We start from the raw sequence: 20,204 nt of genomic DNA, 5'->3' as shown, positions 1-20,204 counted from the left end.
CCTATCAATCTGGAGTACTGATAGTGCTCCATAGTTTATAGTGGTATGAATTTTCATAGATAACTTGAATCCGGTTTCAGGAGAATGAGAAGAGAAAAGAAACAGTTTGTCAAAGTTACAAGCAGCTCCTGTGAAAATTTTTTGCTGTTGGATATTACCAGCGTAATTTAAGGATGATCTGGAAACTACAAAATAAGAGAATTCTGAACCATAATTTCATATCAGTAAACCATACCTTATTGAACCAATTAGTTGTTCAACTTTTTATACTACCACAACTGCACATCTCTAGATGCTTTAAAAATAAAATCAAAACAGTAAGTTTTTTTTAAAAAAAAAAACAAATAATTAAAGTAAATACCATGTTTCTCCTAAAATATGATCAGGTCTTATATTAATTTTTCCTCCAAAAGATGCATTAGGACTTATTTTCCGGTTAGGGCATATATTCAGGGAAATATGGTATTAAATGCATCCGTCAGGCTGATGATCTTAACTGGGGCTTAATCTTGGGGTGGGTCGTATACTATACATTTGAGTGTCCTAAAAATATCATGCTAGGGCTTATTTTCTGGTTGTGTCTTATTTTCAGGGAAACATGGTAATTGCCTGGAATTGATCAGATGGGAAGTAAAATATAGATGCTAGTCTCCAAAGGCCAGTCAGAAAAGCCATGCTATTTATATAATGAGTTCTGTGTTTGCACACTTAATTAATTTGCCATGATATGACTGGTACAAGGTCAGTCATCTGGCTTTATGTCTAATGCGGGACTAGAACTCATGGTCTCCTGGTTTCTAGCCTGATGGCCTAACTACTACACCAAACTGAATCTTTGTGTGTGTGTGTAAGAGAGAGAGAGAGAAAGAAAGAGAGAGAGAGAGAGAGACAGACAGACTGAGATACAGAGAGACAGAGACAGAGATAAAGAGAGAAAACAACAGGGACAGTGGCGAAATTGCTTTGGGTTTTATTTTTTGGCAAGGAGCTATGTAAAAGGTTGATTTGTTATGTTTATGGAAATAGTAACATAATGCCTGACAATGAAGGAATCTGAAGACAAGAATCTACAAAAATAAATTAAAAAATAAAATATACATTCAAAACACAATCAAAAGCACAATTATTACCTCCACAATATATTCTTTGGGCAAGGGGACTCCAGCTATAACCTGTAAAGAATAAGAGTAAGACAATCAAGGAACAAAAAGATATTCTTCTAATATCTCAATTTTATATTTTTGTATTTCATATTTATTAGTAGATTTCTTCATGAATGGTTTGGGAAAGAATTAAGAAATTCTTCTAGAGTGCATATCCATAATTCTAATAGAATATCTTCCCCATCTGAATATATATATATATATATATATATATATATATATATATATATATATATATATATATATATATATATATATATATATATATATATATATATATATATATATATATAATACACACACACACACAAATTACCTGTCAAAGCAAGAACATTTGATGTTCTTGCTTTGACATTACCATTGTTTCTTGTTTGAATTTATGTAACAATTTGAATTCAATATATGGCCAAGAAAAAATGTTTGAATACAGCAAAATCTCCTCCCCTCAAATTAAAAATCATCAGAGTATAATAGCATAAGAATACAATTAACTATCATCTTAGCCCTAGGGCCATCTGGTTTCCCTTTTCCTAAAATAGAATGTCATATCCACCTTCTAATTATAAACAAAAACATATTTTACAATTAAAGCAAATTACCATTCTCAGTCACCATAAATAAAACCAACAGAAACACTCTAACAATATTTCCACAATGGGCCAATGTGACAAGGCACAGTATTCTCCAATCCATTCAGATATTGTGGTGCAGTAATTCATTTTCCCTGATTCTCTGCTTTGAGGAAGAAACAGTCTGTTGTCTTTTGCTGCTCTAATGAATTTGAGGTAGATTCTCTGAGTCCTGTACACATCCAGCTTGAACCAAGTATGTTCCCTGGACTGATCTGGGACTAGGAAATAGCTGAGAAGTTGTGCTAAAAGAAATGACTATGGGCATGAAGCAGGGAACTAGCCTTAGAACCATCTTGACTTGGTAGAAAATATATAGATCCTTTCTGAGATCAACCCTCATTCCCAAACATCATATAAGAAGCTAGGATTATTAAAGGGCTGTTTTCAAGAGAAAAGGAGTAATGAAAATTTGTCTAATGGGCTTGAAGGAGTCAGTTATTAAAGTCTTAAGTGCTAATGACAAGGCCCATGCAGTGAAACAGTGAACTGCTGGATCCGAGAGGAAGTTTTCCAAAAGAAAGAACACTAATTAAAATTGTGCCACTTGTGTGTTCAGGCAAATGGAAATGAAGGAAGCTGCTTGTTTACCTGTCTCATTTACTGCTAGCCCTCACTTGAGTCTTGCTTGTTAGAAATCCAATAGTTCAGGAATCCCTATTGATGGTGCCACCTGTTTCTCTTTTTCCTTCAAACCAATTGAAATATTTTAATGTGGCAGGTTACCCTGGATCCAAGTTGGTCTCTACTGCCAAATCATATTCAAGAATTGCTCAGTTCAATTTCTAGGCCCATACTGATAGCAACTTTTGATTTTGTATGTATTGGACTTCAAGACAAGAATGTCAGGTGTTTTGGGAACTGGGTATTGCTCTCTTATATCACTTAGGCAGCAGAACATCAACTGTTCATTGTGTCCCTCTTGGTGTATTTTGGTGTACATAAACAGAAGGCTATAGTCTCTGAAGGCCATTCATTCTGAATCTGTTCTAATAATTTAAATGGGTTTTGTTGTAATGCCATCTCTTTGCAGAAGTTGGTGGGCTCTCTTGTAGGAGATGAGCACACTGAGCTAGAGGGTGGGGTTAAATGTGTCATTACTTTGGAATAATAGCCACAAGAAATCCAAATCCGGCCCCCTGTGAATTCTGCTGACTCTCATCTAGCACCAATTTAGCTTGGGTGTTAAGTTGCTCAGATTCCAGTGTATAGGTGACAGGATAAAATCTTAATGCTTTGAACTCAAATCCTGTTCCTGGTTATTTGTGCCTGACAGCCTACTTTTTTAGCGTGGTGTCTATGGCCATCTGGGTCCCTAGTGACTGAGAATAAAGACCAAAGCAAAACAACAGCTGCAACTCTAGTATTATTTATAGGAATGCATTTGGTCTACAAAAGGTCCCACTGGGACAGTAGAGAGCATCCTAGGAAGTTAATTTGCTTCTGGGTAAGTGGGTGTTTTGTGATTGTGGCAACCATTTTGTGAATAGGCAAATCTCCCATGGCAACCATTTTGTAAGCAAATCTACCACAGGATCTCAAAATTTAGCATTCATTACATGAAATCTTTCTGTCCTTTTTGCTACGAACTAGAAGAAACATGTCACTTTTTGCTTCCCTTAAAAATATTGTGTAGTATCTTCTGAACTGGAAATCATGATATGAAAAAGTTATACTGGTCAATTTTTTTAAAAAAAGGCTTATTTCATCTAACCATCACTAGTATTAAGTACAAGCTCTCCTTTATGCACAAAACAAACGACACTGGAAAAGCAGTAGGCAACTCTGAAGTTCTATCCTGTCTGGAGAAGAGCATGAATGCATCTCCTTGAGGAAGAGGAGGAAGCACATAACATCAAGTTTCATTATTGCTCATTTCTGTTTGTCTACTTTATACAAGGTAGATTTTTGGCCCCCAGAATGCAATTTACTCCAGGTATTAGGCTATAGAAATTATCCTACTTATAAAAGCATACAGATGTACATAGCCTTCCTTGTCACAGCAATAGAAGAGCATGGTTGTATCCTCTTTCATATCATGATATGCTCCCCTGCTGCAGTTTAATGGGGGTCAAAATATTCAGTCCCAGAGCAATTCTAAATGAAATTTGCCATTATCAGAATGCACTAGTGAAAGCTGCTTTTTAGTTTCACACACACATACACAAACCCAAATATTCAGTGAGAAGAAAAAGGGTGAAAATATGGGGCTTAAGAAATTACTGAGATGATCTAAGAGCATATCAAGCAATGATTATTGCTTCTAATCTTCCAAAATAACTAAAGTTCTCTGGAGTGAAGATAGCACTATTAAACCTTTATACGTTTCTAAACCCACTACAAAAAGATAACCAATAGGAGAATCACATAGCACAGAAAACATACAATTAAATATGCCAGTATAGAACTGGACTTAAATTCCAACTAAGTGCAGAATTATAACAATATCTGGAGAAGGCAATTTCCCCCCCGCCCAGTATTGGAAAACCACAAATCCAGAAGTGTCTCATTGGGGAAGATATTTCAATCCCTAAAACTGAGATTTTTCCCCACTCCAGCCACTTCATTTGGCAGGGATACTTGGCTGCCAAAGGGCCTTTGAAGATGATTGCAGAGCCCACTTAGGTTATCAAGTAATGGGACAAAGTGCTAAGAAATCTGGCAGTTATTATCTTCATTTATCAAAGAAATAATCAGGAGAAAGCTTTTCAAGGTTGCAGATGACAAATATAGCTAATAGAATTTGGGGGTATTAATTAAGCCCAGCATCAATCATGGCATACCTAAATTTCTAAGACCAGGATCAGCACTTACTGTAGGTCCTCCACCATGCATTTTCAGAGCTCGTATGGTGGCAACCAAGACTACCACATGAGGCTGCAAACCGGAATACCGACACTTGATGTCAAAGAATTTTTCCATGCCAATATCAGCTCCGAATCCAGCTTCAGTCACTGCATGCAGAATAATGAAATTCATTATTACATACAATCTGTTTTCTTTTTTTGCATAGCATTATTCTTACAAATTTGTCCCTGAAAACTTGGGGCATTTATATTAAAACCCTTCTGGAACTGAAAAATTAAATTGCATGTTGGAATTGCTTAAATGATTAAGATGACATGACTGGAGGTTTATAATTTAAAAACAAAGAGCAGCAGCAGATTAGCAAAATGCTCAGCGAACCAAAGAAAGTCTAGGAACAGGAATGTCTCTCCTTCCTCTTCCTCCTCCTGCAAATTGCTCAGCTCTAGAAGCAACCTATGCAAGCTAGGAGAGAGGACAGCTAAGGAAACAGCAGTGCTAACAGATAAGCTTACAGATCTCCTGTCTAGGCATCTCATGATTATAACTTCCTTTTGTCTGAATTGTATCTCTAAGGGCGACTAGTATAGCAAGAATCCTTCCAAGATGGTAACTGAACAAGTACCATGCTAAGTAATAATTGTGCAAAACAAAGAAATGGAGAGTTGGGAAAAATTGCAATTGTCTTTGTTGGGGCAAATCGCAGCAGTGAAAATGAATGTCCTGCCTAAATTTTTATTCTTATTTCAAATGATACCAGTTCTTAAGAAAGATTCTAATCTGGAGGAATGGCAGTGAGGTATCAATAAATTTGTTTGGGCAGGGAAAAGGCCACGAGTTAAACTTAAGATTATGCAGGATACTCGTGAAAGAGGTGGTCTTAAAATGCCCAATCTTAAATTATATTATGAAGCTGCTGCGTTAGCAGGAATAAGTGATTGGATTAATTTGACACAAGACAGATTATTAAATCTTGAGGGCCACGACTTGTTGTTTGGCTGGCATGCATATTTGTTGTATGATAAGAAGGTAGATAATGTGTTTAGAGTGCATATTTTAAGACAGGCATTGTTGAGAGTTTGGAAGAAGTATAGACATAAGTTAGACTGTAAGATACCATTGTGGGCAATCCCAAAACACGCAATAGAAAATATAAATGTTGGTTTTAAACATGATGTGACTATGTATAAGGAGATTTTAAGCTTGGAAAGAAATGTCTGGTGTCTGAAACCATACAGCCTCTTGCGAGATGAGAAGATTGTTCAAACTTGGTTTCAACATATTCAGCTATGGGCCAGGTGGAAAGAAGATCAGAAAACTGGTTTTACAATGACTGATGAAAATCTGATAAAGCAAATTAGAAATCAGGGTCCAGCACATATTAAACGGATATATCTTGCATTGATAGAAATTGACTCAGAAACAGAACTTGTTAAAGATTGTATGATAAAATGGGCCCAAAACATCCAAGAAGTTATTACAATGGACACGTGGGAAAAGATTTGGGTGAGGAACGTAAAATTTACACAAGCTCAAAACTTAAGAGAGAACTTTTATAAAATGTTTTATAGATGGCATCTAGATCCTAAAAAGCTTGCAAGTATGTACCCGAATTATCAGCCCAAATGCTGGAGGTGTGGCGATGAAGATGCAACATATTTTCACATATGGTGGACTTGTAAAAAGGTTAAGGCCTTTTGGATAAAAATTTGGTGGAATATGCAGAAGATTTTCAAGCAAAGGATAAAGTTTTGTCCGCAACTTTTTTTGTTGGGAATAATTACAGATGCTACGGTTGTGGACACTAAGTTGATGTTGAATTTAATTACCGCAGCAAGACTCTTAATAGGTCAGTATTGGAAGAAGGAGGAACTGCCGACTATAGAAGAATGGACTTTAAAGGTTTCTGACCTGGCAGAGATGGCAAAGATTTCGGCTTATTTGAAAGATCACTCGCAAGAACGTTATGTTATGGAGTGGAGAAAATGGATTGAGTATATCCAGAACAAATATGGGACTAAAAAGTTTCATGTAGCATTTGAATAAGTCTTCCTTTCCTTTTCCTTTTTTCCTTTTTTATATATATATTTAATATTAATAGTGTTTGTAGTTATCCTATATGAGCTAGAGAGTGATAGATTTTAGAGTTTATGGTTGTTAGCATATGGATGTTTATGATTGTTTTTTTTTTTGCTTTTATACCTTGTACTTAGCTCTGGGAAGTCGGGGGGGGGAGGGGGAGAGGGGCAGGGAGGGAGGGGGAGGGGAGGGGGAGGGGGGACTGTTAAAGACAAAATGTATGTTAAAACTTTTCAATAAAAAAAAATAATTGTGCAAAACAAATTGAGACTTTCTCCAGCTAAAAGAATTGAAAGGAATTAAAAAAAAAACTGGAGTTCCAGAAAATAATGTAAGACTGATTTCATGTCATTTTATTTCTCTCAGAAAATCTTTTGTTAACCTATAATTAACTATAATTAACTTATGACTGTTCTTTTACTTTTATTCCCAGTACCTACTGTAGTACATCTAATTTCTTTAGCTGAGGAAATCAATGCTCTTTATACTCTCTAATTCAGTTACTTTGCACATCCAACCACAGTTCTTTCTCTAAAAATAGGCAGTAAGCTTTTTATTTCGACCCCAAACCACCCCAGCGATGCCCTCGACGTGATGTCCCGTTGCCTGGAGGTGGTCCGGGTCTGGATGGGGAGGAACAGGCTTCGGCTCAACCCTGACAAGACTGAGTGGCTGTTCGTGCCAGCATCCCGGGAAATTCAGATTATTCCATCTCTTGCCATGGGGGGTGAGCTATTACCCCCCGTAGATAAGGCGCGCAACTTGGGGGTCCTTCTAGATTCACAGCTCTCTTTAGAAGAGCATATTGGAGCTGTGACTAGGGGGGCCTTTGCCCAGGTCCGCCTGGTGCGCCAGTTGCGGCCCTATCTGGACTGGGATGCCTTGCGTACAGTCACTCATGCGCTCGTGACCTCTCGTCTGGACTACTGTAATGCTCCCTACATGGGGCTGCCCTTGAAGACCACTCGGAGGCTCCAACTGGTGCAGAATGCAGCCGCGCGAGTTGTGCTGGGAGTTTCCCGATACTCCCATGTTACACCTTTGCTCTGCGAGCTGCATTGGCTGCCGGTTGTCCTCCGGGTGAGATTCAAGTTGTTGGTAATGACCTACAAAGCCCTAAATGGCATGGGTCCGGATTACCTACGGCAACACCTGCGGCCGGCGTCAACTTCCCTCCGTCCAGTGCGCTCCCACAGAGAGGGCCTCCTCAGGGTGCCTCCGATCAAAGAATGTCGATTGGTGGCCCCCAGGAGGAGGGCGTTCTCTGTGGGCACGCCAGACCTGTGGAACCACTTGCCGGTCGAGCTCCGTATGGCCCCCGACCTTCGCTCCTTCCGGCGCGATCTAAAAACTTATCTATTCGATCAATCTGACCTGGTTTGATGGGTTAGGGTTGGGGTTTTAATATGGCTTTTAATTATTGTTTATCTTCGGGCATAATATTTAATTGTCTTTTAACTTTTGTATTTCGCTTTTATATTTATTGCCCTGTACACCGCCCTGAGTCCTTCAGGAGAAGGGCGGTATAAAAATTGAATAAACTAAACTAAACTAAACTAAGAATATCAGAAGAGCCTGGCTGCTGGATTAAGTGACACCTTCTCCCTTAATGGTCACTTCTTAGAGACTCCACCAACAAGACATAATAGCAGTAGCAATTTCCTGCTGTGCCTCATAGACATGGTACTTCTGAACATGGATAACTCCCCTTGTGACTAATGGCTTTGAGAGAGTGGTCTCTGATGCTTTTGCCTTCCCAAACTTTAACAGCACTTAAACTTCACTACATCATATAGCAATGTATTTTATAAAGAACCCATGCCTGAAGATGAAAAGAGACTTACCAACAAACCCATCCTTGCCAACAAGCTTCAGGGCAATTTTGTCTGCCAGGACAGATGAGTTGCCATGAGCGATGTTAGCAAATGGACCAGCATGGACAAACACTGGATTACCCTGATAGATATGAACAGAAACAAAGGAAAGGAAAGGAAAGGAAAGGAAAGAAAAGAAAAAAAGAAGAAAGAGAAATAAATAAATAAATTAGCATCTTGTCATCTAGAACATGGCAAACCAACATACCCTTCCAGTATTTGGAAAGACATTTGGCTGCAGTCAGTAAGTTTTTCATATACGTAAGCATACATAGGACTGTAAAATTTTACAGCATCTGAAAGACAAAAAAATTCATCACAAGGAAAGTGACCTAACATCATGAGTACTGTAAGTGGACATTCTAGCAAAATACATTCAGTTTAGTGGAATCTTCCCAAGTTCTCAACATTTCTGGTCAAGCTCAAATACATCTGAGGGACAGGAGTCTTAAGGGACTCCCCAAATGGTATCTACTTTGCAAATCTATAAATGCCCTGCATTTATATGGTCTTACTTTTTTAAAAGAGACCAATGGCATCTGAAAGCAACTGTTGAAGCATATCTGAATTTTGCCTTTAGCTAAAACTCTGCAAGGCAAATCAGAACATATCATATAAAAAGAAATCACCCTATACATCGTAAGACCCAATCATATACACTAACACTGAGAAGGAATAGGCAGTTCTTGCTCACTCTTTTTAATATATGTCTCACTCACCTAAAATATTAAAAAGCCAACAGGAAAAAATACAGAGAGAGAGTAGGACAGAAGAAACAATAATACTATTTTTGTGATGAAAGAGGGATGAAATGGGGTTTTAGGGTTGGGCCATTAATAATTTTGGAGGGGTGGGTGAAAGAATGACGGCAAAAGCCTTATGAGGCACCCATGCATGGAACTGGTAGCAATTCATTCACAAATGAGATTAATAATAATAATAATAATAATAATAATAATAATAATAATGACGACGATGATGATGATGATGATGATGATGTTGGTGCATGCATGTACGTTTTTGGATTATTAGTGCAAGACACAGAAGATGCCGACATCTGAAATTAGGAGGAGACACAAAAAGCTGCAGAACCTCTAATGGAAGCGGGAAAAATCCCTGCCATGGAAAACAGAGTGGTCTTTTTGCATACAAAGACAATAACTTTGTGAAAGAACTTGTAAGTCAGAAAAAAACAAAGCTCTGCAAGGGAATGGTCTGTGAATTTTGTAGGCTTGATAATAACAGGCTGATTTTATGTAGAGGCCCTCAAATAAATGCTTCCCACGAAAGAAAGAAAACAGCTAAAAGACAAGAAAGATGGTGAGCAAGCAAAATGGAGTAATTTTGAGAGGAGCTAATATAGGAACATAAGAACAGTGCTGCAGGGTAAGAGTAACATCAATCCTAGTTCAGACTTTTGTTTCTCAAAATAGCAAATCAAATGCCTCAGGTGTGTTCAGAAGTAGAAGATGCAGGGAAATTTTTCATCTCATTTGCCTCCTGAAATTGGAATTTGGAGGCACGCAGGGACTAATCGAAAGATAATACTAAACTTCAAGATAAACAAGCTCTTTATCTAATCCCTTTTAAAGCCATTCAAGTAATCAATGATAATGAATTCCATGGTGGATGGCAATGTAGGAGGAGTAGAGAAGAAAAAATAGTACTGAGCAGCCAATTGTATGAGATATGGAAGATTTTGTAAAAAAAGAAAGGTCACATCCCAAAAAATATTGGCCAATACATAGATCTGTTTTACTTTTTAAAATTAATAGTATTCATAATAAATAATAACAATCATTCCCTTAAATTACAAAGAAAACTGCAAAAGGAAGGTGACAGACACAAATCATCATCCCATATGCTACATAGAATTCTAGAAGCTGATATAGATGGTACTATAAATAAACCAACAATTTAATCCAAAATTCTGACAAGCATTACAATAAATTTTGAAATTTCAAGAGAACATTGCATCTTATAAAGTTTTCATGTTCAAAAAAATGTGAGAAGTTGGCATCTGAGATTTGGAGGAATGATTATGTGAAATGTCACAATCTTACCAGTTGTCTTTATTTTAAATGCATTTTTTAAAAAAAGCTAAAAGCTTATTTAGTTTCTAAATAAATTATTTTACATTATTTTACTTTTGGGATCCTATGGATACTGCTGGGGAGGTCGTATGTGCATATTTCCTATGGATATCATATTGCTGATCTCCCTTTTATCTGATAATTGGCAGAAACATTTAATGACAATGGTGAGTAATCCACATAAACCACTGAAATAGATTTTATTTTTATGTATGTCCCTATTTTCAGTAAAAAGCATCTGCACAAACTATACTTACTTCCAAAGTCTGCATGAGATTGGGCTTAATAGCATCTTTCATCAAAACTGCCAGGGCACCACTCACTCCCTAAGGAAATAAGTAGGAAGAATTATTTAAGTAGTAGTTCTTGCACATTTTTAGTTATATGGCATTTCAAGCTAATAAACCTACTCTTTATAATCATGATGGCCCATTTTCTCAGTTTTTGTACACAAATAGGTCATAAAAAGGCAAATTCATCTGGCTATGTTTAAGCTTTACTTAGAATCCAGTTTGCTACATGCTTTTAAACTTTACTGCCAGAAATTTGGGGGAAGGTAAATTTTAATGTCTCAGTTTTCAAGATTAATATTTAAAATTATTTACTAGATACATGTAGAAATCTTGAGTTGTTATTCTACAAGTCTTGCCAAATTAGACAAGGACCATTGAACCTAGCTTTGCAGGAACCCCAGCGATCAAAATACTTTGCTTGATATGACTGAAGCTGGCTACTTCTGTCATAGTTAAAACACATATAATCTCAGAAATGAGTGAACTGAGTCTTCCAGAGTTACATTCTCTTCCAAGCAGAATCATATTCAATTACCAGATCTTCTGTGGTGATTGGAACTCCTTTCTTGCTGGAGGCGACCACCATTTTGCCCAGGCTTTCTCTCATATTCTCCAGGCTGTTTGTGAGTGCTAAAACTGCCATGATCTCACTAGCTACTGTAATGTCAAAGTGGGCCTGCAAGGAAGACAAAAAGCAAGGTCAAAAATAGACATAACTGAACACAGCTAGAGTATTTGATTTAAAAAGACATAGACAGGACATAATACCTATAATTATGGAGTCACAATAATCTAGAAAGAGAATCAGTTCTAAACATCTGTGGTAGCCTTTTCCAAATTTAGTGCTGTACTTCCGGTTGTTCAGAGGTACACTTCCCAGATCTCCTAATTAGCAGTCATTGATCATCTGGACAGCACCAGGTGGATGGTAGCTTTTTGAGCAATGACAGGTTAGGGCATGGCTGGCTCAGGAATTCTGGGAGTTGAAGTCCACGAGTCATAAAAGAGCCAAGGTTGCCTACCCCTGGGTTAGGGCATTCTAAGAAGGGTGTCATTCTGTACATGAAAGAGGGCAAAAACTCAAAGAAAACATCTCAGATATGCCAAGTTTCTTCACATAATCGCTATGAGTAGTAGTAACAGCCCTCAAAATGGAGGCAAAATGGGGATGGGTACATCAGAAAAACAGACAAAGATGCACAAAACCTTAGCTCAAAATCAGCCCTCAGTTGGGATAATAATGCCTGCTATACTAAAAGAATCTGAATCTAAAAGAATCTGAGTGAAAGAGAAAGGACACTTACTGTGCGTGTGTATCCCTTCTCAGATGGAGACTGCCCAATTGTAATGGTTCGCAGAAATCTATCATTTGTATCCAGTACTACATAAAAGAAGGTGAGAAGACAAAAGAATGAACATGGGGAACTTAGCAATTTTTTTTATAAATGTACATTTTAAACTATTAATGCCTTCAAAGTTATCTCACATAGAATAAAGGCTATGAGAAATAAATTGCTAACATGGCAACCCACAGGATTTTTTTTTTAAATGTACCTCTTTATTATATAGATGTTTGGCTGTTTCTCCAAGGGTTCAGGGTGACTTACATCTCCCTTGATTTTAATTCCCAAACAGCAACTTGTGAAGTTGGTTGGGCTAACCAACCAACTTCCTTGACTGAGGGTAGAATTTAACCCAGATCTCCCAATCGTAGATCAACACTTTGAGAAACAAGCCACACTATTAATCATATTTTAAATAGGCATGTGGTTTTATAGAATGTTATTTCAAGTTGCCCAGATACACAAGAAAATTTCAAAATAAGGCAATGGGAAACAGAATTTGCATAATATAAGGTAATCTTCACCAGCTTATGCCCTTCATGTATGCTGAATTTTAAATTCCGTCATCTCTTAATATCCAGGAGTGATGAAAACTGAAGTTCAGCATACACAAAAGGTGCACAATTGGAGAGGGATGATGTATATTTTCATTACCATTGAAAGATGCCTGAAAGATAAACTGACTGATCAATATGCTTCTGTAATTTGCTCTTTTCCATTTGCACTGATTGTTTTATTTGACAGCAGGAATTCCCCAGGAAGGAAGAAATACATAGCTACTTTTGCTTAAGCAATTTTGATACCAAGAAAATATGTACTGTGTAAAGTATCTTCTCTGTATAAACTTTATATGGAATACTAGTCATAGGATAAAACAAAGAAAATCCATGTAGGTATTAAGAGTCAGTCTTTTGAGATTATGTTTCATATCTCATTTACCAGGAAATTGTATGCAAATTAATTTCCCCTTGAAAATATTGGGAAAAAGTAAGCTAGCATAAAACAGAGCAAGTGTGGAAAGAACCATAATTTGTTCTCAGCATAATGCTGATTAATAGGCTACATTTGGAAAAAGTTTCATTGAATTGCAGAATGACATGCAGTTTTTGATGTATTGACATTACAAGGATTAAATTACAACCTTGCATCTTTGCCTCTTCATAGTTAACTTCTACACAGAACTGCTTAAGTTGTTTCTTCACAAACTATTCCTATATAAGAAAGCTTGAAAATGCTTTGGAAGAACAGCAGCCTGCTATTCATTAAAGAAGCGTGACCTTTTCAATATCCCAAAGCTTGAAAAAAAGATACCACTGGTTTGGAATCACACTGGGTTTAATGAGTAGATTCATTAAAGTAGTGTTTCTCAACCATGTCATCTTTAAGATGCATGGACTTCAACTTCCAGAATTCTTCAGGCAGCCATGAAACACTACCATAAGGCATCACCCTCATCATTACCACCCTCATCATTATTTTCCATGCTCACAGACCCCCCCCCCCCAAAAAAAACCCAAAACAAAAACAAAACTTGGGCTTCATTAATAAATAGCAGGCAAATATTTCACTCCCATGAGTGCAAATCTCTACTAGTTAAGGTTAAAAACAAACCAATAAGAGTCTAATTACAAGATTCATCAGGAGCTATAAATTTGGCATCAAAACTGCACAGGCTAAAACTGCACAGGCCAGTCTACCTTTAATCTGTTTCCTGACATTTTAGTCAGCTTTTAGCAGCAAAATTCAGGAAGACCTTGATTTTAATTTCTTATAATGTCTCTAACACATTGATCTGTGAAACAACAACCTACAGAGACTCAAAAGTGGAATCACTTACTGTGACCCAACAGGAAGCCGGCTTGCTAAAAGCCACCTCAAAACTATTTTCCAGTCCTTAAGCTCCCTCACAGGAACAGCAAGATTGAGGAACAAGTCCAAAGAAGGAGCTCATGTAAAGAGTCCGTAGCAGCCTCCTCTACTCTGCTGCAGAGGAAACTACTAATTGGATCAAATTTGCATAATTCCAATAGAAGAGAATATGTGTACTTCAGGATTGAATTGTGGAGTTCTTGGTACTCTCTGAGCTTGGCTTTTTGCTTGCAAATGTTTTATTACCCAACTAGGTAACATCATCAGTGCAGCACTGATGATATTACCTAGTTAGGTAATGAAACATCTGAAAGTAACAGCCAAGCTCAGAGAGCACCAAGTTTTCTATTTGCATAATTTTCTACCCCTTGTAGAATTGCACCACAGTACTGGAATTGTGGTGACAGCAAGGGAAGGTGAACTTAAGTGAAGATAATTTTATATTTCCAAAACAGCCCAATGAAGACTCAACATGTTCAGAGAACAAAGGTGCACACTATTTGGGGACCTGAACAGGAATATGCCAAATAGTACCATTCTGCTGTAATAGTTCAACTTATGAGAAAGTCTATAAATGAATTTTCTGATCAATAATAAGTTAAGGAATGACTTACGAATATTTTAATGTTTTAATCTATCTGATAATGAAAGTTGTCTGAGCAGATTATATATAAAACAACAAACCCTCTTAGTTATGTCCCTTGAGCAAGATGGTTGTCAAAAGGCAAAGGGAGAATCATTTTGACCACAAATCTAAATGGCCAACACATAATTCATACCAAGTAAAAATTTAGGGAACAACTCTAATAATAGAATAGATAACACAATGAACTCATGAATGCCTGAGAATAACAAAACATTTCCTACCCAAGACAGATAAATGGCATCGACAGATTGCTTATGGGGTAGGAAATAATGACCGAAATCAGGCCTGGAGAAAAAAATCCCTACTGCTGGCAATCCAGTTGCAAAAGCTTTCTCCAGGGCGAACACAATTTAATTATTAAATCGTCCAAAACTAAATGGATCTTAAAAATTAAGTGTGAAGGACTCAGCAGATATTTATTCCTTGCTTAGACTTTAATCTCTATCCCCATAGACAGAACCATCTTTCTTCCAAACAGCTTTTCTCCTTTTCTTCTGGAGGTTTCTTGTGCTGCAATACCTCGTTGCCATGTTATGCTATCTGGATCGATATCCAATCTCACAAATTTGTTTATTTCATCATCTGTCAAAGTTGCTGGGTCCATTTTCATAATATGTAATTTCTGAGGAGGAAAGAAATGTGTGTGTGTGTGTGAGAGCGAGAGAGAGAGAGAGGGAGGGAGAGAAAAAGACATCGCCAAGTTATAGGAAATTAGTCTTTAAGCAAAGTAATTAAAAACCTTTTTTAGAAGTATCATAAAGGGATGCAGCTGGAAGTCTTAAAAGTAGAATTCAGTCATTGTCTTTAGTGCAATTATTCACTAAAACCAGCAGCAATTTTAAGATTCCTTCATAGGGTCAATGAGCAGAATTCTCAATTTTTATTTTGCTCCCTCAATATCAGGCAGAAAAAAACCCACCCTCCCCTAAAATGCTTTCACTGAATGCAAGTGTCTTGCACTGTCCATAACGCAGGGCAAAGATGAAAGAAGAAAAGCTACAACAATGGAATACCTAACCTGAATACCCAAAAGGCTTGCATAGAACCTCCCAAATTCTTATCAAATTGTAGCTTTTAGTGAGAGAAAAGGGAAAAATGATAAAATAGGTGACTGAAGAGTAATTGCATTAACCATATTTATTTTAATGAAATGTGAACTAAATTAAAACAGTTTTAGTTTTTACTCCTGCCCACCAGTTACGCTTTATAGAACTATCCCCAGCATGCCATTTAAAGGCCAAATGCACCCTTAGCTCAGGAAAGGATGTGTATCCCTGGGCTAAGCATCCAGAAAAGGTCAGGGCTGTATCCATGCATCTATCACATCTGGTTTAGATCATGCCATTTTCAAGCCCAGAGTCATTGTTCATCATACTATGTGGGTACTGGTGGCAATCTTGGGCCGCTTATGATGGGTAACTGGAATGGGGAAGTCATCACAATCAATTTCTCAATTAGAACTTGGAGGAACATCATGATGAGAACTTGGTAGCACTGGGAAAAATAGCATTATAGTTTCCCAGGCAACTACAATATGAGCAAAACTGAAATAAACTCTCGGAAATACCTGATGGATAAAATATAGGGTCATCCTTGTAAAGTTTGGTTTCATATGAAATCAGTGTTACTCTCTGATATGAGTTATGATTGTTTAACATAGCTTTGCCTTTGCCTCATACTTTGGGAAGACCCTGTTCTGCCTCAAGGAAGACATAGTAAACTACTAGAACACATTTGTCTGTATGTAAAAAGATAAAAAAACTGAATTATTTCAACAGAGGCTTCGGTTTTCCTTTGAAGGAAACAATGTGAAAATATTGCTACGATTGTTCAAAAAGCATCTGGAAGTGACGCATATTCCTTTCTAATTTATTACATTTTTATATTAACTTGCCTATATTTTAAGAGAAAGTAATGTATTAAAATTCCGAATCTGCGCAATGAATGTCCTAAGCCCCTTTTTGACAAAGCTGGTAGCAATATAACGTCAGATTTAAAAAGGGTCACAGAGAAAAATACCTGTATACATATTCAAAAGTTGGTAGGGATCAGATTTAATTGGAAGGTAATGGGACAAACTACTGACATTTGCTCTATATATTAAATTCTACACTTGCGAGCATTGAGGATAGCTTGAGAAGTACAAACAAGATGGGGATTACAAGCAAGCTCACCTGTAGTCTCCGAATCTGGACATCAGAAAAATTCCTGATACCATCAACTGCAGGAACCAACCGTGAATAGAGTGCCTTAAAGAACAAAGCGTGTAATTAAGGAGATATCAGCATTGGCTACCAGTTGTCTTCCGGGTGAGGTTCAAGGTGTTGGTTATGACCTACAAAGCCCTTCATGGCATGGGTCCGGAATACCTTGGGGAGCACCTGCAGCCGGCGTCAACTTCCCTCCGCCCAGTACGCTCCCACAGAGAGGGCCTCCTCAGGGTGCCACCGGTCAAAGAATGCCGACTGGTGGCCCCCAGGGGGAGGGCGTTCTCTGTGGGTGCACCGGATTTATGGAACCATCTTCCGGTTGAGCTCCGGAAGGCACCCGATCTCCGTTCCTTCCGGCGCGATCTTAAAACCCATCTCTTTAAACAAGCTGGCCTGGCCTGATGGGACGGGGTGGGATTTTTAATTAATCAATTTTAATCTTAAATTTGTATTAATTTTATGGGCATTGTTTAATTATGTTTTAATAATCTTAATTTTTGTATCTAGTTTTTTATGTATTGCCCTGTTCACCACCCTGAGTCCCTAGGGAGAAGGGCGGTATATAAATTAAATTAATAATAAATAAATAAATAAATAAATAAATAAATCTTAGCTCAACAGACTAAGGACAAAGCACCCTAGAAGAGAAAGTCATTAATTGCATCACATTACCTGATCAGACTGTGTAGCCTCATGGAAGATGCGGGCATCAATAGCAGCAGCAACCAGGTTATTGGCAGCAGTAATAGCATGGATGTCACCCGTGAGATGGAGATTAAACTGCAGAGAAAAAGAAAGCATGGAAAATATCCCAACCGTTATCTCAAACCTTTGACTAAATCTAATTAAATCCCCGGATCAAGGCTACAAGATTCAGTGCCATTCTAGAGGCATGGCAGAGGGTGGTTCTCATATCACAGTAAATGCCTTCTCAGAGAAAAAGAGAGGCCCTCTCTTACGTTATTATTTTTTTTTGCAGAGCTTTCTGAAGGGAGAAAAATAAATTTCTCCCTTCCCACCCTAGCATGGTATCCCATCATCAGTTGCTTCTAAATTACTGAGAAGTATTCATTCATTCATTCATTCATTCATTCATTCCTTCCTTCCTTCCTTCATTCATTCCTTCATTCAATTTCTATAGCCATCCATCTCACTCAATGAATCCGAGCAGCTTACAATTCAAAAACTATTACTATTAAGACACTAAACATTTTAAAATTATAAAACACAGTGAAATTGTTGCCACCAAAAGTTATGCCATCCTCTCAAGAAACTGGCAGGAAATTCTTGTGGTTGTTATTGAAGACATTTGGAGTTTGATTAGTTATGAACAGAAAATGCATGAAGAGAATTTGTTATAAATTTGGCTTCTCCCCTAAACCAGCAGGCATGCCAAGATTTCTTTTTATTGTCATTGCTAGGAGGCAGACAGCTTTCTTTTACATCAATTTTCCCAGGGTTGTCCTCAAGGTACAGTCAAAGAAATTGAGAAGATGATTGTGATGGTGGTGTTGAAGCATCTCCCAATGTACATAAAAACAGGCAGAGAACTTCAATCACACCATGATGGCCACCCTCTTGACTTTTGAGACCACACCCTGCAGATGCTCCCTGAATCTGCCTAATTTTCTAAGTCAGGTGCCTTGTGACAGCCAATTCTATAAGTGTGTTTCAATGTACAAAGAATTACTTTCTCTTTGATGTGCCAAACCAGTTTACTTGGTTTTAATTTTTAATTGTTTAGTTAAGTTATTTTGGGGCTGTTTATTTAATTTCTTTTAACTTTTGTATTGTTGTTTTTATTGTTGTTTGCCGCCCTGAGTCCTTCAGGAGATAGGGCGGCATATAAGTCCCAAAAATAAATACATAAATACATAAATACTCGACTTGCCACACTTTAAGTGGCAAGTCTTACAAAACGTTAGTGCTTTATAAAGTGAGGATTACTGCAATTTCTTAACCTGTGGTCCAAGTGTTTAGGATAAAAAAATCTTCAATGTTATAATTTACAATACATCTAATATAAAAGGCATTTATCTAATAAGCCCCAAAATTATTCATCTACAGCAAGGCTGATATATGAGGAAAATTTAATTTGTTCCACATGTTTAAACAAACTAATTTAATTTCTAATATCTGAACACACACAGACACTGGAACAATTAACCAGATTGCACATTTATCTAAATTTTAAATCAGTTCAAAATGCATCGGTTCAAAAACGATGTTCATATTTGAATGGATTTACAATTAAATGCATGCAGAACTGACAAGGACTGGAAATAATATCTATTCCCAAGCTAAATGCCTATGACTATTGGGAATCATATGTCAGGATCAAACCACACAGGTTCTCTACATGTAATATGAGGGAAACGTACTCCCATCACTCTAAATTTCTGAACAAGTATGGTAGATCTTGACATCCTGGAACACATATATGAGAAATACACACCCAGTGTATTTATAAAGGAATAAATTTGAAGTTCACCTCTTCCATAGGAATAACCTGAGAATAGCCACCTCCAGCTGCACCACCTATATAATGGGGAATATGAAACATGATGACATGCATTAAATTGTGAATATTAAACAGTTTAACATCTATTCATTGGAAGAAAAAAACACTACTTATTTTAAAATTGATGCATTACCCTTAGCAAGGACCAAAGTTCAGTGATCGTACCCTCTTGCATTCTATTATGGTAACAGTAATGAAAATAGGTCAAGTACTTGTCTATAATCTACTTAATATCACCTGGGCTAAAACATTACACTTAATTGATGATAAGGGGACTGGAAGCTAAAACATATAAGGAACGGTTGCTGGAATTGAATATGTCTAGTTTAATGAAGAGAAGGATGAGGGGGGACATGATAGCAGTGCTCCAATATCTCAGGGGCTGCCACAAAGAAGAGGGAGTCAAGCTCTTCTCCAAAGCACCTGAAGGTAGGACAAGAAACAACGGATGGAAACTAACCAAAAGAGAGAAGCAACCTAGAACTAAGGAGAAACTTCCTGACAGAACAATTAATCAGTGGAATAACCTGCCTCCAGAAGCTGTGAATGCTCCAACACTGGAAATTTTTAAGAAGAGACAGGACAGCCATTTGTCTGAAATGGTATAGGGTTTCCTGCCTGAACAGGGGGTTGGACTACATGACCTCCAAGGTACCTTCCAACTCCATTATTATTATTA

The 20,204-nt window shown here is 37.4% G+C and overlaps 1 protein-coding gene across 1 annotated transcript in view; it reads right to left on the bottom strand.

The window, feature by feature from the left end:
- MTHFD1 (methylenetetrahydrofolate dehydrogenase, cyclohydrolase and formyltetrahydrofolate synthetase 1) overlaps positions 1-20,204 on the bottom strand; it is a 67,351-nt gene that overhangs the window by 17,732 nt on the left and 29,415 nt on the right. Inside the window, exons 13-22 of the mRNA XM_083351047.1 lie at positions 19,496-19,542; positions 17,677-17,784; positions 16,969-17,043; positions 15,314-15,416; positions 12,241-12,317; positions 11,472-11,612; positions 10,901-10,969; positions 8,521-8,632; positions 4,607-4,746; positions 1,131-1,172 (exon numbers count right to left, since the gene is read on the bottom strand). Coding sequence (XP_083207173.1) covers positions 1,131-1,172; positions 4,607-4,746; positions 8,521-8,632; positions 10,901-10,969; positions 11,472-11,612; positions 12,241-12,317; positions 15,314-15,416; positions 16,969-17,043; positions 17,677-17,784; positions 19,496-19,542 — 914 coding nt within the window. The remainder of the gene's footprint in view (positions 1-1,130; positions 1,173-4,606; positions 4,747-8,520; positions 8,633-10,900; positions 10,970-11,471; positions 11,613-12,240; positions 12,318-15,313; positions 15,417-16,968; positions 17,044-17,676; positions 17,785-19,495; positions 19,543-20,204) is intronic.

This window comes from Vipera ursinii, assembly GCF_947247035.1.
Source record: "Vipera ursinii genome assembly, chromosome: 1".
Lineage (NCBI taxonomy): Eukaryota > Metazoa > Chordata > Lepidosauria > Squamata > Viperidae > Vipera > Vipera ursinii.
The sequence above is the reverse complement of the archived record's forward strand: the minus strand, read 5'-3'. Positions and strand labels throughout refer to the sequence as shown.